Source organism: Pseudophryne corroboree, chromosome 9 (assembly GCF_028390025.1).
Source record: "Pseudophryne corroboree isolate aPseCor3 chromosome 9, aPseCor3.hap2, whole genome shotgun sequence".
Classification (NCBI taxonomy): Eukaryota; Metazoa; Chordata; class Amphibia; order Anura; family Myobatrachidae; genus Pseudophryne; species Pseudophryne corroboree.
The window spans coordinates 182209279-182233744 of NC_086452.1; the positions used below are offsets into that span (position 1 = coordinate 182209279).

Genomic DNA, 24466 nt, shown 5'->3' on the forward strand with positions numbered 1-24466 from the left:
AGTCACTATATTCACCTCTGCGAGAGGATGCACTAGTCCTGGTTACTTCCTCTGATTCCCAATCTACTGGAGGGTGACCAGTTTCCCTAAATGCGTGGGAAAGGGGGGGTTGTATGACTATGAGTAGTCCCCTTATGAGTGCGGTCCTGTGACAGGGAATGTATGTCGGCTGTGGGCAGGAGAGGGGGGACTGCTATGGCCCTTAGAGGTATTCCAAGCACTGGAAATACCTGGGAAAGAGATATTTTTACCTGAACAGGCATCTCTAGAAGAAACATGGTCAGTGTGTTTCTTTTTACTTGTGCACTTTCTCATCACTCTGTGAGAATATGCAGGAGGAGAAGGAGTCTCAGCATTCTGACTGACTTCTCCCTCCTCAGAGCTGTCCCTGTTGTCATCCGACCTGACAGGGTTAATGATTTTCCTTCTTTTAAATATAATGTCTTCATCTGAGGAAGTTGTGTCAGCAGCTTCTTCTAGGCATTTCTTAGAAGGCTGCCTGCCTCTTTTGCTGCGCTGTGGGGACACTATCAGGGTGTCTGTAGCTGACACAGACACTGTGTCCTCCATCCTGCAGTGCTGAGGTAAAATCTGAACTGGGGGCGGGGCCTAGCGCCTTATATGGTGCGCGCGCACGTGCCCAGCGTGCGCGCGCGTGCCGGCTGTGCGCGCGCGCTCCCGTGACGCGTGCGATGCGCAAACGGTTCCGGGAGTGGCCGCTACCCGCGGCTCTGTCCCCGCTTCCCCCAGGCTGTGGAAAGGTAAGTGAAAGTTTTCTTTCACTATACCTTTCCAGCGATCGTCGGGAGGCTTGCACCTAACCCACCAGCTGTTGCTAGGTGGCAAGCCTCCCGACGAACAAATATTGTGAGAGAAAGTTTTCAGACGCGTTTTGGCAAAACCTCCCTGAAATTTTTTTCTCGGATTCGGGTGTGTTTTGGATTCGGCTGACCGCAAAGTTCCCATCATTGGATACAATGGTGCGCCTATGCGCTACATTGTATCTTCACTGCACAGCCTCACTGACACTACAGGAGGTCACAGCCAATCAGGAGGGTGCCACGACGTGGTGCTCCCTGATTGGCTGAAGGGACCCTCTTTGACAGGAGTCAGGGGGGGTCCCGGCACACGGGGAAAGGGGTCCCATGTGTAAACATGGGACCCCTTTCAGTGCGTGGATCGGGTATGCGGTTTGTTTTTTTGGCAAGTACGTGGATTATAAAAAAAGGACACGACACACTGGATTTAGGCGAGTATAATTTTATTTTCAGGTACCCTGGAATCGACGTCGAGACGTGGGCCGAGTCGCCATCTGAACATAGGTAGGTATGTGTGTGTCGGAATGAATGAAATAAAGTTGTACTTTCAAGGTGTGTGTGTCCTGTTTTTATTTGGGTATTTTTTTTGCAGAAGAACTATAGGTACCAGCGGGCCCGTTTAACCCCCGCATGCTGGTACTTGTGGTTCTCCAAGTACCAGCTTGCGGGGGAGGCTTGCTGGGACTTGTAGCTCTTGTGCAAAAAACAATATTCTTTTATTTTACACTTGGCTATCAGCCCCTCATCTGCAGCCCATGGCTGGGGGGGGACAGCCTCGGGCTTCACCCCTGGCCCTTGGGTGGCTGGAGGGGGGGGACCCCTTGATTTAAGGGGTCCCCACTCCTCCAGGGTACCCCGGCCAGTGGTGACTAGTTAGTAATTTAATGCCAGGGCCGCAGGGACCTATAAAAGTGTCCCCCGGCTGTGGCATTATCTCTCTGACTAGTGGAGCCCGGTGCTGGTTCAAAAAATACGGGGAACCCCTACGCTTTTTGTCCCCCGTATTTTTTGCACCAGGACCAGGCACAGAGCCCGGTGCTGGTTGATCAATTATGGGGGAACCCCTGTCAATTTTTCCCCCATATTTTTTCAACCAGGACCGGCTCAAAGAGCCCGAGGCTGGTTATGCTTAGGAGGGGGGACCCCACGCAATTTTTTTCTGATTTAAAAACAATTAAAACACATTTTTAAGGTACACAATGAAGCCCTGCACGGATCTCACAGATCCGGCCGGGATTCCTTGTGTTTTGTCAGGCAGTGTTTTACTCATCAATCCCGTAAAACACTGCCTGACATTACGAATCACATCGACATCGGTAAAAACGAATGTGCAAAACTCGGCAGCTTAGTGCATGATCGTATCAGGATTCAAAAAGTTGCAGTAAAATGCACCCGATACCATTCGAGTTCAAACACCCTTAAAAATGGCAAAAACACGAATATTAGTAAATAAACCCCTAGGAGTGGCACTGCAGTGTCAGACAGGATGGCCGATTTAAAAAATAGTCCCCAAACAGCACATGATGCAAAGAAAAAAGAGGTGCACCAAGGTCGCTGGATGGCTAAGCTAAGCGACCCAAGTGGCCGACACAAACACCTGGCCCATCTAGGAGTGGCACTGCAGTGTCAGACAGGATGGCACTTCAAAAAAATAGTCCCGAAACAGCACATGATGCAAAGAAAAAAAGAGGTGCACCAAGGTCGCTGGATGGCTAAGCTAAGCGAACCCAAGTGGCCGTAGCAAACACCTGGCCCATCTAGGAGTGGCACTGCAGTGTCAGACAGGATGGCACTTCAAAAAAATTGTCCCCAAACAGCACATGATGCAAAGAAAAAAAGAGGTGCAATGAGGTAGCTGTGTGACTAAGCTAAGCGACCCAAGTGGCCAACACAAACACCTGGCCCATCTAGGAGTGGCACTGCAGTGTCAGACAGGATGGCACTTCAAAAAATAGTCCCCAAACAGCACATGATGCAAAGAAAAAAAGAGGTGCACCAAGGTCGCTGGATGGCTAAGCTAAGCGACCCAAGTGGCCGACACAAACACCTGGCCCATCTAGGAGTGGCACTGCAGTGTCAGACAGGATGGCAGATTAAAAAAATAGTCCCCAAACAGCACATGATGCAAAGAAAAATGAAAGAAAAAAGAGGTGCAAGATGGAATTGTCCTTGGGCCCTCCCACCCACCCTTATGTTTTATAAACAGGACATGCACACTTTAACAAACCCATAATTTCAGCGACAGGGTCTGCCACACGACTGTGACTGAAATGACTGGTTGGTTTGGGGCCCCACCAAAAAAGAAGCAATCAATCTCTCCTTGCACAAACTGGCTCTACAGAGGCAAGATGTCCACCTCCTCCTCATCGTCCGATTCCTCAACCCTTTCACTGTGTACATCCCCCTCCTCACAGATTATTAATTCGTCCCCACTGGAATCCACCATCTCAGGTCCCTGTGTACTTTCTGGAGGCAATTGCTGGTGAATGTCTCAACGGAGGAATTGATTATAATTCATTTTGATGAACATCATCTTCTCCACATTTTCTGGAAGTAACCTCGTACGCCGATTGCTGACAAGGTGAGCGGCTGCACTAAACACTCTTTCGGAGTACACACTGGAGGGGGGGCAACTTAGGTAAAATAAAGCCAGTTTCTGCAAGGGCCTCCAAATTGCCTCTTTTTCCTGCCAGTATACGTACGGACTGTCTGACGTGCCTATTTGGATGCGGTCACTCATATAATCCTCCATCATTCTTTCAATGGTGACAGAATCATATGCAGTGATAGTAGACGACATGTCAGTAATCGTTGGCAGGTCCTTCAGTCCGGACCAGATGTCAGCACTCGCTCCAGACTGCCCTGCATCACCGCCAGCGGATTCGCTCGGAATTCTTAGCCTTTTCCTCGCAGCCCCAGTTGCGGGAGAATGTGAAGGAGGAGCTGTTGACAGGTCACGTTCCGCTTGACTTGACAATTTTCTCACCAGCAGGTCTTTGAACCTCTGCAGACTTGTGTCTGCCGGAAAGAGAGATACAACGTAGATTTTAAATCTAGGATCGAGCACGTTGGCCAAAATGTAGTGCTCTGATTTCAACAGATTGACCACCCGTGAATCCTGGTTAAGCGAATTAAGGGCTCCATCCACAAGTCCCACATGCCTAGCGGAATCGCTCTGTTTTAGCTCCTCCTTCAATCTCTCCAGCTTATTCTGCAAAAGCCTGATGAGGGGAATGACCTGACTCAGGCTGGCAGTGTCTGAACTGACTTCACGTGTGGCAAGTTCAAAGGGTTGCAGAACCTTGCACAACGTTGAAATCATTCTCCACTGCGCTTGAGACAGGTGCATTCCCCCTCCTTTGCCTATATCGTAGGTAGCTGTATAGGCTTGAAAGGCCTTTTGCTGCTCCTCCATCCTCTGAAGCATATAGAGGGTTGAATTCCACCTCGTTACCACCTCTTGCTTCAGATGATGGCAGGGCAGGTTCAGGAGTGTTTGCTGGTGCTCCAGTCTTCGGCACGCGTGGCGGAATGCCGAAAGTGGCCCGCAATTCTTCGGGTCACCAACAGCATCTCTTGCACGCCCCTGTAATTTTTTAAATAATTCTGCACCACCAAATTCAATGTATGTGCAAAACATGGGACGTGCTGGAATTAGCCCAGATGTAATGCACGCACAATATTGGTGGCGTTGTCCGATGTCACAAATCCCCAGGAGAGTCCAATTAGGGTAAGCCATTCTGTGATGATGTTCCTCAGTTTCAGCAAGAGGTTGTCAGCTGTGTGCCTCTTATGGAAAGCGGTGATACAAAGCGTAGCCTGCCTAGGAACGAGTTGGCGTTTGCGAGATGCTGCTACTGGTGCCGCCGCTGCTGTTCTTGCTGCGGGAGGCAATACATCTACCCAGTGGGCTGTCACAGTCATATAGTCCTGAGTCTGCCCTGCTCCACATGTCCACATGTCCGTGGTTAAGTGGACATTGGGTACAACTGCATTTTTTAGGATACTGGTGACTCTTTTTCTGACGTCTGTGTACATTTTCGGTATCGCCTGCCTAGAGAAATGGAACCTAGATGGTATTTGGTACCGGGGACACAGTACCTCAATCAATTCTCTAGTTCCCTGTGAATAACCGGTGGATACCGGAAACACGTTTTTCACCACCCAGGCTGCCAAGGCCTGAGTTATCCGCTTTGCAGCAAGATGACTGCTGTGATATTTCATCTTCCTCGCAAAGGACTGTTGGACAGTCAATTGCTTACTGGAAGTAGTACAAGTGGTCTTCCGACTTCCCCTCTGGGATGACGATCGACTCCCAGCAGCAACAACAGCAGCGCCAGCAGCAGTAGGCGTTACACTCAAGGATGCATCGGAGGAATCCCAGGCAGGAGAGGACTCGTCAGACTTGACAGTGACATGGCCTGCAGGACTATTGGCTTTCCTGTCTAAGGAGGAAATTGACACTGAGGGAGTTGGTGGTGTGGTTTGCAGGAGCTTGGTTACAAGAGGAAGGGATTTAGTTGGCAGTGGACTGCTTCCGCTGTCACCCAAAGTTTTTGAACTTGTCAATGACTTCTGATGAATGCGCTCCAGGTGACGTATAAGGGAGGATGTTCCGAGGTGGTTAACGTCCTTACCCCTACTTATTACAGCTTGACAAAGGCAACACACGGCTTGACACCAGTTGTCCGCATTTCTGTTGAAATAATTCCACACCGAAGAGGTGTTTTTTTTTGTCATTTGACCAGGCATGTCAATGGCCATATTCGTCCCACGGACAACAGGTGTCTCCCCGGGTGCCTGACTTAAACAAACCACCTCACCATCAGAATCCTCCTTGTCAATTTCCTCCGCAGCACCAGCAACACCCATATCCTCATCCTGGTGTACTTCAACAGTGACATCTTCAGTTTGACAGGAACTGGACTGCGGGTGCTATTTCCAGCACTTGCAGGGGGCGTGCAAATGGTGGAAGGCGCCACCTCTTCCTGTCCAGTGTTGGGAAGGTCAGGCATCGCAACCGACACAATTGGACTATCCTTGGGGATTTGTGATTTAGAAGAACGCACAGTTCTTTGCTGTGCTTTTGCCATCTTAACTCTTAAGTTTTCTAGCAGGAGGATGAGTGCTTCCATCCTCATGTGAAGCTGAACCACTAGCCATGAACATAGGCCAGGGCCTCAGCCGTTCCTTGCCACTCCGTGTCGTAAATGGCCTATTGACAAGTTTACGCTTCTCCTCAGACGCTTTTAATTTAGATTTTTGGGTCATTTTACTGAACTTTTGTTTTTTGTATTTTACATGCTCTCTACTATGACATTGGGCATCGGCCTTGGCAGACGACATTGATGGCATTTCATCGTCTCGGCCATGACTAGTGGCAGCAGCTTCAGCACGAAGTGGAAGTGGATCTTGATCTTTCCCTATTTTACCCTTCACATTTTTGTTCTCCATTTTTTAATGTGTGGAATTATATGCCAGTAATATATCAATAGCAATGGCCTACTACTATATATACTGCGCACAAAAACTTAAATGCACCACAGGTATGGATGGATAGTATACTTGACGACACAGAGGTAGGTAGAGCAGTGGCCTACTGTACCGTACTGCTATATATTATATACTGGTGGTCAGCAAAATTATGCACTGTCCTACTAATATATATTTACTGCGCACAAAAACTTAAATGCACCACAGGTATGGATGGATAGTATACTTGACGACACAGAGGTAGGTAGAGCAGTGGACTACTGTACCGTACTGATATAATTCTGGTGGTCACTGGTCAGCAAAATTCTGCACTGTCATCCTACTATATACTACAATGCAGAACAGATATGGAGCGTTTTTCAGGCAGAGAACGTATAATACTGGTGGTCACTGGTCAGCAAAACTCTGCACTGTCCTCCTACTATATAATACTGGTAGTCCCCAGTCCCCACAATAAAGCACACTGAGCAGAGAACGTAGATATTTGCAGCACACTGAGCACAGATATTTGCAGCACACTGAGCACAGATATTTGCAGCACACTGAGCACAGAAACTGAGAGAACGCCAGCCACGTCCGCTCACTATCATCTCCAATGCACGAGTGAAAAATGGCGGTGACGCGCGGCTCCTTATATAGAATACGGATCTCGCGAGAATCCGACAGCGGGATGATGATGTTCGGTGCGCTCGGGTTAACCGAGCAAGGCGGGAGGATCCGAGTCTGCCTCGGACCCGTGTAAAATGGGTGAAGTTCGGGGGGTTCGGATTCCGAGGAACCGAACCCGCTCATCACTAATCTGTACTGGGGTTTTTTTTTGTTTTTTTTTTGGAGGAAAAAAAAAAAAGTGTGAGAAAGCCAGAGGGAGGGGGTTGAATCAGGTGTGAGTAATCAGGAGGAGGAGGGGCTGACTAAAGCAGCTGGCTGAGCCTATATAATCAGTGATTAGACTCATTGGAGCTTGTTCATTGTAAGGGCTTGTATTTTAAAGTGTTGCTTGGATTTGTAAGTGTGAGTTGGTAACAGCAAAAGCTGAGTTAAAATACAGAAAAAAGTGAGTTTTATAATACACAATCAGGAACACACATATTTGCAGTACCATTAAATTTCTGGTGAGGCTGCAAGGGGCTGACCTTGTGAGTGAGTGAGAGTGTCTCTTAAGGCCCGTACACACTGGTCGATATATCGGCCGTTCTCTTGAACGGCCGATTTATCGCGGGACCCTCGGCCAGTGTGTACGGCCAATACGTCTGTGAACTCCGTCGTTCACAGACGTATTGCGTCGGCCGCGCAGCACAGCCGACGGGCAATATATCTACCAATATATTGGCGCGTCGCTGTGTGTGTACGGGGCGGTCGGCCGACCGCCCGTACACATGCTGCGGCGGCCGGCGGTGATTGACAGCTGAACTGGGCGGGCGTGTGTACACGCCCGCCCAGTTCATGACGTCAGTCCCCGACGGATCGGGCAGTGTGTATGCACAGCACACTGCCCGATCCATCCATAGATATATCTGGAGATCAATTGATCTGCAGGTATATCTACTAGTGTGTACCCACCTTTACTTGGAGTAGTAGAAGGGCTGTGATTGTGCAGGTGTGAAGGCCATTTTTTTTTTTTTTTTTAGCAGGAGCTGTAAGCCGAGTGAAAAGGAGGTGCAGTGAGCTGGAACAACTGCAACTGCTAAGTGGAGTATCGCTGCCGCAGGAGAGAGCACTACGGCTGCATAAAAGTGAAGGACCAAGAACCGCACAAATATAGATAAGTATAAGCCAGCTTAATTATTGTATAAGTGAGATTGTTTGTCTTCTACTTTTTCTTTTTGCTTCTTTTTGAGAGTAACAGGGAGATAGACCTTACAAACAATATGGGAGGGGCTGTGATTGGGGACCTCACTCAGTGCATGTCGTGCAAGATGTATGCACACCTGGAGCTACCGGCCCAGTGTGATTACATCTGCACGAGGTGTGTGCGAACGGTTGCCCTGGAAGCCCAGGTAACTGATCTAGAGCAAACCGTTACGCGACTGAGGGAGATTCACAATCTCGAGCGAAGTTTAGACAGAACGGTGGAGGAGTTGCGGGAGGGGTCACTGGTAGAAGAGGTTGATGATCAGCTGGGTCACAGTTAGAAGGAAGAAAAAGAGGGGGAGGCTCGACATCTCCGAACTATCAAACCAGAACAAATTTGCCCGACTGAACGAGGAATCGGAGGATGATAGTGAAGAAATGACGGTGCTGGAGGAGACTGCTCCCTCTAGCATCCAGAGGAGCGGTCCCTCTGGCGCAGTTGGGATAAAAGATAGTGAGGTACCTAGGCAGATGGTGGTGGTAGGGGATTCTATCATCAGGAAGGCAGATAGGGCAGTCTGCTACCGGGACCGTGATCGCCATACAGTCTGTTGTCTCCCGTGTGCTTGGGTACGGCACATCGCGGACCGGGTAGATAGATTGTTGGGAGGGGCTGGGAAAGACACGGCAGTCTTGGTGCACGTTGGCACCAATGATAAAGTTAGCGAAGGTGGGATGTCCTTAAGAAAGACTATAGGGACTTAGGAAAGAAACTTAAGGCAAGGACATCTAAGGTAATATTCTCCGAAATATTAACCATGCCACGCGCTAGTCCAGGGAGGCAGAGGAGATTAGGGAGGTAAATGTGTGGCTTAGGGATTGGTGCGGGAAAGAGGGGTTTGTGTTCCTGGAACACTGGGCGGACTTCTCAGTCAGGCGCCATCTCTTTTGTCGTGACGGATTGCATCTGACTGAGGAGGGGGCAGCGGTGCTGGGGGGAAGGATGGTTAGAAGGTTGGAGGAGATTTTAAACTAGGAGCCTGGGGGGAGGGTTTAGCTAGAAACTACGGGGCGTGCAGTGAGAATAGTGGGGATGGCGGTAGTAAACGAAATGGGGGAGAAGTTGGGGGAGGGTAAGAGCAGGCGGTAAGGTTACTAACATGGGTTCTAAAAGAGATTTTACCAAAGCACTAACCAATGACGATTACAGGTCATCATTGCTACATAAGGTGAAAGATGTCCCTAACGCAAGGGAAATTACTTATCTTAGTTGTATGTATGTAAACGCTAGAAGCATTACTGGTAAAAAGGGCGAACTAGAAATACTTGCAGCAAGCAAACAGTATGATATTATAGGCATTACTGAAACTTGGTGGGACGAATCTCATGATTGGACAGTCAATCTAGAGGGCTATACACTGTTTAGGAGAGACAGACTAAATAAAAAGGGTGGAGGGGTGTGTCTTTACGTAAAGCCATTTTTAAAACCTGATATACGGGAAGATATTCAGGAGGGGACTGTAGACACTGTCGAGACATTATGGGTAGAAATTGCATGCGGGGAAAAAGGAATAAAAAAGTTAGTATTGGGTGTATGCTATAGGCCGCCTGGTATCAACGTATCTGATGAGGAATTGTTACTAAAGCAAATTGAAAGAGCAGCAGGAGTAGGAGACATAGTAGTGATGGGAGATTTTAACTATCCAGAGATAAACTGGAAAAACGATTCATGTGATACTGCTAGGGGCAATATGTTTTTAAACACACTTAATGATAACTACTTAGTTCAACTAATTGAGGAACCAACTAGGTACAATGCAAGCTTAGACCTGGTATTAACAAACAATGGGGATTTGGTATCAGGTATTATAGTAGGGGAACCCATAGGAAACAGCGACCACAATATGGTCACATTCAATATCAGTTTTCATAAACAGCCCTATACTGGCTCAACTAGGACTCTAAACTTTAGCAAAGCGAATTTTGAAAAGATGAGGGTATTTTTCAGGGATATTGAATGGGAAGGTTTGTTTTTAGGAAAAAATACTACGGAGAAATAGGAGGTATTAAAATTCCTGCTAGCTAAAAATACACTCAAATTTATTCCTACGAGCAGCAAAAAAAGGAATAAAAATCATAACCCGATGTGGCTTAACAAAAAGATAAAGGAACTTATGGGCAAGAAAAGGCGAGCATTTAAAAAATACAAATCTGACGGGGAAGCAGAGTCATTTCAGCACTATAAGGAATGTAACAAAATATGCAAAAAGGAAATAAGAGCGGCTAAAGTAGAAACTGAAAAACTAGTAGCAAAGGAAAGCAAAGCGAATCCAAAAAAATTATTTAAATACATTAATAGCAAGAGATTAAAGAAAGGAGAGTATAGGCCCTTTAAAAGACAAGTTGGGAGTCTTAAGCAAAAATTATAATGACATAGCGGACACACTAAATGAGTTTTTTTCAACAGTATTTACTAGAGAGGACCCAATTCAGGGACTAACACATAATCTCAATAATGAGAATATCCCACTGATAGGTACTTATTTAAGCGAGGAAGTAGTCTGTGACCGATTAAAACATTTAAAGATTAATAAGTCACCAGGTCCCGATGGTATTCACCCAAGGGTTCTAATAGGGCTTCACTCTGAACTTGCAAAACCGCTAATTTTGATCTTTAAGGATTCAGTAATATCAGGTATGGTTCCCAAAGACTGGCATATAGCGGAAGTAGTGCCTATATTCAAAAAGGGAAGTAAAGCTGAACCAGGTAATGATAGACCAGTTAGTCTAACATCTATAGTGGGGAAAGTATTGGAAGGTATTCTAAGAGATAGTATTCAGAAGTTCCTTGAAGTCAATAAGGTAATTAAAAGGAATCAACATGGGTTTATGAAGGACAGATCCTGTCAAACCAACTTACTTGGCTTTTATGAAACAGTAAGCGCAAACCTAGATCAGGGTAAAGAGTTGGATGTAATCTTTTTAGATTTTGCCAAAGCATTTCGACACTGTACCACACATGAGACTTATCTCCAAGCTACAAGAATCAGGGCTAGGAAGCACAATATGCACTTGGGTCAAAAACTGGTTAAATAATAGGGAGTAGCGCGTTGTGGTTAATGGATCTTTTTCAACTTGGACTGAAGTGCTAAGTGGTGTGCCGCAAGTCTCAGTATTAGGACCGCTATTGTTCAATATTTTCATTAACGACCTAACAGAAGGTCTAGAGAGCATGGTGTCAATTTTTGCAGATGATACCAAATTGTGTAAAGTTATTAATGCGGAGGGGGATGCTGAGTCGCTTCAGAACGACTTAGTTAAACTAGAAGCTTGGGCAGCGAAATGGAGAATGCGCTTCAATACAGACAAGTGTAAGGTAATGCACTGTGGTAACAAGAACAAAAATAACACCTACCTACTAAATGGGGTAAAATTATGGGATTCTGTACTGGAAAAGGACTTAGGTGTCCTCATAGATAGCAATCTAAGCAGTAGTACCCAAAGTAGAACTGCAGCAAAGAAGGCTAATAAGATATTAGCATGCATAAAACGGTGAATTGATGCTAGGGAGGAGAGTATTATACTCCCATTATATAAATCACTTGTGAGGCCACACCTTGAATACTGTGTACAATTCTGGGCACCTTACTACAAAAAGGATATCATGGAGCTAGAAAAGGTTCAAAGGCGGGCGACCAAACTAATTAAGGGTATGGAGACGCTGGAATACGAAGAAAGGCTTGCAAGACTAGGCATGTTTACACTTGAAAAGAGGAGATTAAGAGGGGACATGATCAACATTTACAAATATAGAAGGGGACAATATACAGATCTTGCGCAGGACCTGTTTTTGGTTAGATCAACACAGAGAACTCGTGGACACTTGCTCAGGTTAGAGGAGAGGAGATTACGCACAATACGGCGTAAAGGCTTTTTTACGGTAAGGACGATACATGTTTGGAATTCCCTGCCTGAGGGAGTTGTAATGGCCGACTCAGTCAACACCTTTAAGAATGGGTTAGATAAATTCCTAATGGATAAGAATATCCAGGGTTACGGGGCATAATCACGCACTATGGTTATTATAAAAAAGAGGGGTAAAACGTAACAGCAGTCATCAACTTCAGTCAAAATTTTATACAAAATAATCGTGCATAGGAGACCACAAATAGGTTGAACTCGATGGACAATTGTCTTTTTTCAACCTTAGATACTATGTTACTATGTTACACACACAGCGCTTTTTGAGGTAGAACTAATGAAACTACTAGCGCTGTCTGTGTACCTTAATAGATTACACAGACTTTGCACAGCCTCCCCACCCCCCCCCCCCCCCCCCACCCTTCTACAACCCCCTGGTACCACACAGGATAGCCGGAGTTGGTTGGAGGGACAGCTCTCCCTGTCAGCGTCTGTTGTACAGGAACTGCAGGCAGAAAAATGGCACTGAATGCTGCTGGGTCCACTCTGAGGGGAAGCTCCGCCCCCCGAACATGGTGCTGCTTCCCGCTCTTCATTATATTATACTGGCCTGAGGATTTCTGCTGGCAGCGATCCGGGGACCCTGATAGGCTTGCTGACCAGTGTAGGGTATAGGCGCTATCTCATGGCGCCCCTCACAGCGCCGCACTATGTACCGCTGAGTCCCGGAGCGCAGTTAGTACTGCGCTCCCTACCCTGTTGCCGTCATCTTCACACCAGGCTCCCTGCTTGCCCGGGTAGCCGGTAACTCACTCGCCACCGAAGTCTTCTGGCTCTGTAAGGGGGTGGCGGCATGCTGCGGGAGTGAGTGGTCGTCTGGAGCAGCTAACGATCAGCACCCTCAGGAGCTCAGTGTCCTGTCAGCGGAGATAGTGGCTCAGACCCCGCAGGGCGGACACTACTTCCCCCCTAGTCCCACGAAGCAGGGAGGCTGTTGCCAGCAGCCTCCCTGTAAAATAATAAACTCTAAAAAAAACTTTTACTAGAGAAACTCTGGAGAGCTCCCCTAGCTGTGACCGGCTCCTCCGGACACATTTTCTAAACTGAGTCTGGTAGGAGGGGCATAGAGGGAGGAGACAGCCCACACTCAGTGCCAGTGGCTCCTAGTGGACCCGTCTATACCCCATGGTACTACTGTGGACCCCAGCATCCTCTAGGATGTAAGAGAAATGTATGTTTTACATAGCACAGTGTAACATTGGGGGAGATGTATTAACCTGGAGAAGGGATAAAGAAGTGATAAAGCAGTGATAGCATAGTGTGTGTGTGTGGGGGGGGGTTGAGTTTATGGGGATCCAGTTATACCTAGGTTGGGGTTAGGTTATACAGGGTGGGGGATTTGGGGTGGTTTGTTTTGGGGGGTTTTGTTTTGTTTTCGCAATATTGGACATTATATATATTTGAATTTGGTTTCTTTGTTTATTAATCTTAGCTATATGGAAGATGTCTTAGGATATTTTAAACTTTTATGCTACATCGATATGCGCTTATTATATTTTTGGTCTGCAATGTCGATATTTCTGATATTTCTATACTATTATGTATAGGTCTTTTTCACTTTATCCCTGATATATGAGCTCACATGGCGCCTGTGGGTTCTTATTGTCTATTGCTCTACTGTGAGGCATTTGATATATCCTGATTTATTTGGTCTGTATTTTGATTTTACCTCATTTACATTGCCTGGCCGTATAATTGTTTGCATATTACATACTGTACTATAGCTGCCATTTTTCTTGTTTGTTTTATTATTTTGGGGGATTTTTTGATAGTCTAATACTTTCAATGAAAAGTACGCAATTTAAAAAAAAATACACTTTAAATAACTTGTTTTACCTGGACCTGGAATAATGCTAAGACCTGCGTAGAGTATATATTATATTATACTATTACATTATATTAACAATAATCAAACTGTGCTGCCTATATACAAAGAGAAAACAAAAACATATGTCAGAGAATTACATTAAGTATGCGTAATAAATAGTCTGACCCTGTGTATATTTCATCGATTTCAGAATAAGAGCAGTTCCAGGTACTTATGCTCAATTAATGTTTTGTATCATATCAGAGTAAAATCACTACAGCACTGCCCATTACTAACACTAATGATAATTCTGGTGTAACAAAAACGAGTAAATGTGACAATAACTACTGTTAATGTATGAGCAGATGCTTTCTGATTAATAAATAAAATGTCTGTTATGGCACATAAAAGAAAACGAGTTCGCGTTTGCCAAGATCACTTTCAGGTCAAAAGTACAGAGTATGAATATAAATGCTGTGTCTAAAATCATTACTGAGCCAGAGTAAAATTGAGACAAAATGCTTCTTGTTCTATTATCCACCAGCGACTTCATTCAGAATCATGAAGAAAGCACACTGTCTCCCACTACACTTCTTCAGCAGGCTAAAGCATTAATGCGTGCCTAGTAAGATCAAGCAAGTGTATAGTCTAAATGCCTGATTCTGAGGTGGCTGCATAATTGCCCACAGCTGCGTCTGTTTGCGGTCGCCTGTTTGTGACTTTATGCAAATAAAGATAAAAAGTCCTTCCCTTGTATACATCTATACCTCTAAATGTGCAAGGGCTGAGACGCCCACTGTCAGTGCAATACAGACTGGTGCATCCCTGGACACCACCGTCAGTCGCAACCATTGAAACTTGCACCAGCTCTATGGAAAACTGCTCTGCTACGTCCAACATCAGCAGTTGAAAAGACACAGGTGGTGCTAATTATTTAACTTATGATACTGGGATCTGTAAAACATACACTGTTAGGGGTCCCTGAAGACGGGAGGCAGTAAATTGACCGCAGTCAATATACAGACGCCGAAATCCCGACACCATCTGTAATACCTGGTTTCCCCACTTGGGTGGCAGTCAATGCCACCACCCGAGGGGGAATAGAAGCCTGTGGCGAACGAAGGTCGTCACCGGGCCAAAGTGAGGCAAGCGCAGCATGCCCGCGAGGGGCACGCTGCACTCATTGCCGGGAACCCGGCTGTTGGGATCCCGGGCGTCGGTCTGCTGACCGCTGGGATCCCGACTGACGGGATCTCATACTGATCTTCTGAAGACTGGTGTTGGGAAATCATGCTCTAAGGTAAACTAGTAACTTGCAGGAAATAAGGAGCAGAACAAAACTTGTATTGGAAAAAAGAAGTGGCTGCAACATTTTAGAACTTTGTACACATATTTTTAGTCGTACACATATATACAAGTTTCTCGTATCAAATTAATCAGCACAGTCTACTGCTGCATCCTAGTTGCATTGTATTGTGACTAAGACGCCCTTTTGCAAAAAAGATGCCCAAAGCTAGCAGAGACAGGACATGGTGTGCCAGGAGGGGCTGTTTGGCATGGCTGAGGACAGTGGCGGAACTTGCAAGTGGTGGGCCTAGGTGCAAAAATATGCTCTACACCCCACAACTCCGCCCCATGGAGAGAGGCAGTGGGTGGCTGGGGAGAAGCAGTGGGTGACAGTGGGAGATGCCATGGTTGATGGAGAGGCAGGTGGTAACTGGGGAGTCAGTGGGTGACATATAAAAGTGGCTAGGAGAGGCAGTGGGTGATTGGGGAGGCAATAGGTAACAGGGAGAGGCACAGGATGGTCAAATGGGGGAGGCAGTGGGCAGAGGATGGTGACTGGGGAGTCCATGGGTAATGGAAATGTAAAGAATGACAAAGAAGCATGGTGTGACAGAGGAGAGGCAGTGGGTGACTGGGTACTCCATGAGTGATGGAAAGTAAAAGGGTAGTGGATGACGAGGAGAAGCCGAGGGAGGCAGTGGGTAGTAGGTGATAGGGGGAGGCAATGGATGGTAGGTGCAAGTTTGAAACCCATCTGTTAGCTGATACAGACATTAGATAAATTATACTATCAAGAGATTAAATAAATCTCTTGATAGACAGCACAAAATTGCATCATGTCAGGAAACTGAAATGTGATTAGATCAGAGGTTCCCAAACTTTTTAAAATCCCGGCACCCTAGAGTATCAGAATCTTTTTTTGCGGCACCCCTAGGCCAAAGGTTTCTTATTGAGAAATTTAGAAATAGATATTAAATTAAGTAAATTGTGTTTATATGTCATCCTTAGGGTCAGTTATATGGTGAGGGACAGGATTTGCTTTCGTTTGTCTACATATTTTACGATTGACAGCCACCAGCACTGGTTTTGCCAATTACAGTGACCATAAATAATTTGAATTGATCCTGGACCACCAATCCAAGGCACCCCTGATTGTGTCCCAAGGCACTCCAGGGTGCCATGGTACACGGTTTGAAAACCACTGGATTATATAGATAGATAGACAGACAGACAGAGTCGTTACTTCAATTTCAACTTCTTGATTGCTTGCAGCGGCAGAGAACAGACACTGCTGCTGCATGGTGTGCCTGGTGGCTCCGTTGCCTCTTGCCAGGTTGCCTGTTCCTGCTCCTCCTCCATGAAATTGGCTGCGGTGGTGGTGAGGCAGGTACAAAGTATTTAAGGGCTGATACTAATGTTGCAACACATTAATACTATGCGCCGCACAGCACGGACAGAGGTAACTGTGGGAGGGGGGTAACCTGGCCAGCATGATTATACAGGTTGAGTCTCCCTTATCCAAACTGCTTGGGACCAGAGGCATTATGGATATCGGATTTTTCCGTATTTTGGAATAATTGCATACCACAATGAGATATCATGGCAATGGGATCCAAGTCTAAGCACAGAATACATTTATGTTACATATACACCCTAAACACACAGCCTGAAGGTCATTTTAGCCATTATTTTTATTAACTTTGTGCATTAAACAAACTGTGTCTACATTCACACAATTCATTTATGTTTCATATACACCTTATACACACAGCCTGGAGGTCATTTAATACAATATTTTTCATAACTCTGTCTATTAAACAAAGTTTGTGTACATTGAGCCATCAGAAAACAAAGTTTCGCTGTCTCACTCTCCGTCAAGAAATTCCGTATTTCGGAATATATGGATATGGGATACTCAACCTGTATAATTTTTTTTGCCTACTTGTCCATCCAGTGCAGGCAGTGGATAAATCACAGGCACTGTGTGTTTTAATCCAAACCTGGTTGCCCCTCTGAACCCCTTTCTGCCCCCGTTGCCGGTCCCTATTGGCACCGCCTCCCCTGCAGCGTCAGCCAGCTAGTCTATATCAGTTAGAAGGTAGAAAGAAGCAGCCAAGGAGAGTGGTTCACTATGATATACCGGCTGTCAGACTACCGACAACGGCAATCCAGACGCCAGTATGTCGCCAGCATGGCGAGCGCAAAGAGTCCCCTTGCGTAGACACCCATGAGTGGGAACAGCCCCTGTTAGCCGGCTAGCAGCATTGTCAGCGGTCGGGATTCTGGCATCTGTATCCTGACCACCGGTATTCTGGCATCTGTATCCTGACCACCGAGATCCCTGTTGCCAGCAACCTAACTGCATCCCAAGGAGAGACCCCCCTCTTGCCCCTCCTCCTCCAGAGGGATTGTGTCCTAAGGGTCCTCTGCATCTCGGTCCAATGGAGTGGTGGGGCAGCGTACCAATGAGTCAGTCAGCTTGACTCACTATAAACTTAAAGCTGCTGGCTGTGGGCCCCTTAATAGTGGCGGGCCCCGCTGCAATGCACCGGTTGCACCGCTGCTAGTTCCACCACTGTATGAGGAAACATCTGTAGGTAGCAATCATCATTGTTTCCTTAGAAGTTTTAATAAACTTGCCTTTAAATAATTTTAGAGCAAAATGAAAATGGATACCTTGAGGATCTACTTCTTTGGAAATCTTAAGGGCATCAGAGTTGGCAAGGTCTGTGTTGGCAGGAGTAACTCCAAGTATCAAGCAATTCTCTCTAACAATGAACTGCATAATCATTTCTCGGATCTGGGACTCAATGTCTGCAGGCTGATCACCAACTGGAACTTTTGTGATGCCGGGTAAGTCAATGAGGGTCAGATTCAACACTAGAAGAAAAATATACAGCCTGACATAAATATGTAACAGAACCACATAATGGTAACAGGTGAATGTTGTATAGAAACATATTAGCTGATAAGCTGGCATTTATAAGGCTTTTTCTAAGGCTGAAGGTACCAGTGCTCACCTAAAGTTACAAGCTGATGCAACCTTTACTCTAGCTTCCATACTCTGGCTGAGTGTGCAGACACTTACTTTATTCATTTCTGAAATGATTTCACCAGTTTCTTCCTGTTCCTGGAACTAGTTCTTACAATTAGCAATTAGACCAAATAAAAAAGGTGACGATAATGCATACCCCTAAGTACCATGGGCATATCATGTCAAGGGACAGGTCTATCTCTTCTAACCATAATGCAAATGCAGACATATGGGGGCTGATTCTAAGTTGGGGATAGATCCTACAGGTATATGCAAATGGCATCATGCGCTGTAGGAACCAATCGCAGACTGCACATGCATATGTATATATGAGAGTGTGGACAAATTATCTGTCCATCGACAGAGCACACTTTTTGTGAAATCAGTGTTTCTGGGCGGCTACCATGCAATCCAATCATGGAACTGATAGGGTGTTGTGGGCATGTAGGCCAACTTAGAGATGTGTCCCACTACATTGTTGCTGCATATAGCGGCATTCTGTAGCGGGGCAGCATGCCACCTCGTATGCATCGCTAACCAGCTCCCATAGACTTCAATGGGCAGCAGCGCATGTGCATACCTGCTCCCACAGAAGTGAATGCATAACGGGGGGAGCGTATGGATAGAAATGGGACACCTGTTTCATATGAAAGTTTTGCACCACCATAGAGTGGGTGTAAGTGCAGATACTAATTGTGAGGGTACATCATTTAGGACATAAAGCCCAACTTTATTCTTGGACCCCTTTAAACACAGCACTCACACAGATAAGGAGAAAGGTGCCTTATAATCACACATCTATGTAACATATCACAATCACCAAAGGGCTGTTAACAACATCTCAGAATTAAAGGCAGTTACCCCAATTTAAGCCACTGCACTTCACCAATATGATGGGGTCCCAGCACTACACCCTATTATCTGCAGCTTACAGTGCTATGAAGTTAGATTTAAGGATGCCGCACAGGACTGGGTGGTTTATGTTTAAAATTTATTTGCAAGAGGTTTCCAAGATAACCGACCCATCAGAAAAATTCTGAAAATGTATCACCATCTACCAATAGAAATATTTTTTTGTGTAGATATAAACAGTGATTGTCGATGGTGCTCCCATAGGTCCAATGCATATGTAGTTGTTTTTTTCTTTTTCTTACGCTTACAGTGCTATGCCAGCAGACCACCCAGTGCCTTTCTGGATACATGCTGCCTGGGCTCTGTTAGCAAGGAGCTCCTGCTGCCAGACACACATACTGCTCTTGGGAGATTCCAGCACACAAGATTTGGAAAAACTGACACACCCTTCCCAAGCACCTGACCGCTTTTAGACCGACATTATGACATGACTAGGGGTGTGTTCATTTCACAAGGCCAGCAAAAACAGGAAATCCCAGTGGACCATGTGGGATATGTAGTCAAACTAGTCAATAACTGCTGGAGGAAACAAAAAATCGGGCCATACACAGGAACACGGATGGATCAGCCCATCCACAGGAACACGAACAGATTGAGCCATACACAGGAAGACGAATTGATTGGGCCATCCACAGGAGGACGGATGGATCAGACCATCCACAAGAAGATGAGCGGATCGTCATAAACATGCGTTACTCGCATTAGCAAGTAAAGCAGAAGAATGACTCCCTAACATTTGGGTTTCTGTATAATAGAAGATTGAGCACCACTGGTTTATAGGTCACATCAGTACATTCCTACCCTGACACTTTGGCACCACAATATGGCATGGAAACACTGTACAGAAGTACTCAGAAGAAAGCCAAATAACTGATGGCAATAAGGGTCAGGGTAAAGGCTAAAAAAATAAGATTTTACACTTACCGGTAAATCTATTTCTCGTAGTCCGTAGAGGATGCTGGGGACTTTGTAAGGACCATGGGGAATAGACGGGCTCCGCAGGAGACATGGGCACTTTAAGAAAGACTTTGGATTGTGGGTGTGCACTGGCTCCTCCCTCTATGCCCCTCCTCCAGACCTCAGTTAGGGAAACTGTGCCCAGAGGAGATGGACAGTACGAGGAAAGGATTTTGTTAATCCAAGGGCAAGATTCATACCAGCCACACCAATCACACCGTATAACTTGTGATAAACTACCCAGTTAACAGTATGAACAACAACATATCCTCGGTTCAACCGATTAACCAACACATAACCCTTATGTCAGCAACAACTATATACAAGTCTTGCAGAAGAACTCCGCACTTGGGACGGGCGCCCAGCATCCTCTACGGACTACGAGAAATAGATTTACCGGTAAGTGTAAAATCTTATTTTCTCTAACGTCTTAGAGGATGCTGGGGACTCCATAAGGACCATGGGGATTATACCAAAGCTCCCAAACGGGCGGGAGAGTGCAGATGACTCTGCAGCACCGATTGAGCAAACAGGAGGTCCTCCTCAGCCAAGGTATCAAACTTAAAGAACTTTACAAAGGTGTTTGACCCCGACCAAGTAGCAGCTCGGCACAACTGTAACGCCGCGACCCCTCGGGCAGCCGCCCAAGAAGAGCCCACCTTCCTAGTGGAATGGGCCTTAACCGACTTAGGCAATGGCAATCCTGCCGTAGAATGTGCTTGCTGAATCGTGTTACAGATCCAGCGAGCAATAGTCTGCTTAGAAGCAGGAGCGACAACATTGTTGGCTGCATACAGGACAAACAGTGCTTCTGTTTTTCTGACTCTAGCCGTTCTGGCCACGTAAATTTTCAAAGCCCTGACCACATCCAGGGACTCAGAATCCTCCAAGTCACGCGTAGCCACAGGCACAACAATAGGTTGATTCATATGAAAGGATGAAACCACTTTAGGTAGGAATTGAGGACGAGTCTGCAATTCCGCCCTATCCACATGAAAAACCAGATAGGGGCTTTTATGTGATAAAGCCGCCAATTCCGAGACTCGCCTAGCCGAAGCCAAGGCTAGCAACATGACCACCTTCCAAGTGAGATATTTTAACTTCACCGTTATGAGTGGTTCAAACCAATGTGACTTAAGGAAACTTAACACCACGTTAAGATCCCAAGGCGCCACCGGAGGTACAAAAGGAGGCTGAATATGCAGCACTCCCTTCACAAATGTCTGTACTTCAGGAAGAGAAGCCAATCCTTTTTGAAAGAAAATGGATAAGGCCGAAATTTGAACCTTTATGGACCCTAATTTTAGACCCAAATTCACTCCTGTTTGAAGGAAGTGAGGTAGAGGGCCCAAATGAAACTCCTTGGTAGGAGCAGTCCTGGCCTCACACCAAGAAACATATTTTCGCCATATACGGTGATAATGTTTCGATGTCACGTCCTTCCTAGCCTTGATCAGGGTAGGAATTACTTCCTCTGGAATACCTTTTTCTGCTAGGATCCGGCGTTCAACCGCCATGCCGTCAAACGCAGCCGCGGTAAGTCTTGGAACAGACAGGGCCCCTGCTGCAGCAGGTCCTGTCTTAGAGGAAGAGGCCACGGATCTTCTGTGAGCAACTCTTGCAGATCTGGATACCAAGTCCTTCGTGGCCAATCTGGAACAATGAGGATTGTTTTCACCCTTCTTAGTCTTATTATTCTCAACACCTTGGGTATGAGAGGTAGAAAAGGGAACACATAGACCGATCTGAACACCCAAGGTGTCACTAGAGCGTCCACCGCTACCGCCTGAGGGTCTCTTGACCTGGCGCAATACCGCTTTAGCTTTTTGTTGAGATGGGACGCCATCATGTCTATCTGAGGCAGTTCCCACGACCCACGATCTGTGCGAAGACGTCTTGATGAAGTCCCCACTCTCCCGGATGCCGGTCGTGCCTGCTGAGGAAGTCCGCTTCCCAGTTGTCCACCCCCGGGATGAATACAGCTGATAGGGCGCTTACATGGCCTTCCGCCCAGCGAATAATCCTGGTCGCTTCTGCTCCTTGTGTCGCCTTGGCGGTTTACATGAGCCACTGCTGTGACATTGTCTGACTGAATCAGAACCGGTTTGTCCCGAAGCAATGCCTCCGCCTGGCGTAGGGCGTTGTATATGGCCCTCAACTCCAGGACGTTGATGTGGAGACAAGTCTCTAGATTCGACCAGAGACCTTGGAAATTTCTTCCCAGTGTGACTGCTCCCCAACATCGGGGGCTTGCGTCCGTGGTCACCAGGATCCAGTCCTGAATTCCGAACCTGCGGCCTTCTAGGAGGTGAGCACTGTGCAGCTACCACAGGAGAGATACCCTGGCTCTTGGAGACAGAGTGATACTCTGATGCATATGTAAATGGGACCCGGACCATTTGTCCAGTAGATCCCATTGAAAGGTCCTCGCATGGAACCTTCCGAAGGGGATGGCCTCGTACGATGCCACCATCTTCCCCAGGACACGCGTGCAGTGATGCACTGAAACCTTTTTTTAGCTTTAATAGGTTCCTGACCAGGGCTATGAGCTCCTGAGCCTTTTCCATCGGAAGAAAAACCTTTTTCTGGTCTGTGTCTAGAATCAGACCCAGAAAGGTCAGGCGCGTTGTAGGGACTAGCTGGGACTTCGGTATATTGAGAATCCAGCCGTGCCCCTGCAACATCCTCACCAACAGCAACATGCTGTCCAGCAACTTCTCCCGAGATCTCGCCTTTATGAGGAGATCGTCCAAGTATGAGATAATTGTGACACCCTGCTTGCGCAGGAGCACCATAATTTCCGCCATTACCTTGGTGAAAATTCTCGGGGCTGTGGAAAGCCCAAACGGCAACGTCTGAAATTGGTAATGACAGTCCTGTACTGCAAATCTCAGGAACGCCTGGTGAGGAGGGAAAATCGGAACATGAAAGTATGCATCCTTTATGTCCAGGGACACCATCCAATCCCCCCCCCCCCCTCCAGGCTGGCGATGACCGCTCTGAGCGATTCCATCTTGAACTTGAACTTTTTCAAGTACAAGTTCAGGGATTTTAGATTCAAAACGGGCCTGACCGAACCGTGCGGTTTCGGGACCACAAACAGGGTTGAGTAATACCCCTTTACTTGCTGGAGAAGAGGAACTTTGACTATCACCTGTTGAAGATACAATTGCAGTCAACACTAACTCCCTCTCTGACGGGGAAGCTGGCAGAGCCGATTTGAAAAACCGGCGAGGAGGCACGACTTCGAATTCCAGCCTGTATCCCTGAGAAAGAATCTCTATAGCCCAGGGATCCACCTGTGAGTGAACCCAGACCTGGCTGAAAAATCGAAGACGTGCCCCCACTTGAGCTGACTCCCCCCGGGAAGCCCCAGCGTCATGCGGTGGACTTTGCAGATGTAGGGGAGGACTTCTGCTCCTGGGAACTAGCTGCATGCAGCTTTTTTCCCTTACCTTTTCCTCTGGCAAGGAAGGACGATCCCGGTACCTTCTTGCTTTTATTGGAACGAAAGGACTGCATTTGATAAGGAGGTGCCTTTTTAGTATGCTGCGGGGGGACATAAGGTAAGAAATTCGATTTACTGGCCGTAGCAGTAGAGACAAGATCCGAGAGGCCTTCTCCAAACAACTCCTCCCCCTTGTAAGGCAACGACTCCATATGCCGCTTTGAGTCGGCATCCCCTGTCCACTGTCGGGTCCACAGGAGTCGCCTAGCAGAAATAGACATAGCATTTATTCTGGAGCTTAGTAAACAAATGTCTCTTTGAGCATCCCTCATATATAAAGCGGCATCTTTGATATGCTCTAGGGTCATTAGAATGGTATCCTTATCTAGGGTGTCAAGTTCCGTAGATAAGGAATCTGTCCATGCTGCGACAGCACTACACACCCAGGCCGATGCCATAGCCTGTCTAACGATAGTACCGGAATGTGTGTAAATGTGCTTCATGGTAACCTCCTGCTTACGATCAGCAGGATCCTTGAGGGAAGCTGTATCCTGAGAAGGCAGTGCCACCTTCTTGGATAAGCGTGTCAGCGCCTTGCCTACCTTCGGCGAAGATTCCCATCGTATCCTGTCCTTTTGTGGAAAGGGATACGCCATAAGAATCCTTTTGGGAACTTGTAGTCTCCTATCTGGAGATTCCCAAGCCTTTTTGCACAAGTCGCTTAGTTCAAATGAGGACGGAAAAGTGACCTCAGGCTTTTTCCCTTTATACATGTGTACCCTCGTGTCAGGGACAGGGGGTTCCTCAGTGATATGCAAAACCTCTTTAATGGCCATAATCATGTAACGAATACCTTTCGCCACCTTTGGCTGTAATTTTGCATCCTCATAGTCGACACTAGAGTCAGTATCTGTGTCGGTATCTGTGTCAGTGATCTG

At 46.6% G+C, this 24466-nt stretch overlaps 1 protein-coding gene across 5 annotated transcripts in view; it reads right to left on the reverse strand.

The window, feature by feature from the left end:
• DNM3 (dynamin 3) overlaps nucleotides 1-24466 on the reverse strand; it is a 952228-nt gene that overhangs the window by 830996 nt on the left and 96766 nt on the right. For all 5 annotated transcript variants that reach the window (XM_063939984.1, XM_063939983.1, XM_063939985.1 and 2 more), the window contains exon 4: nucleotides 17854-18057. In XM_063939984.1, the coding sequence (XP_063796054.1) occupies nucleotides 17854-18057 (204 nt within the window). The remainder of the gene's footprint in view (nucleotides 1-17853; nucleotides 18058-24466) is intronic.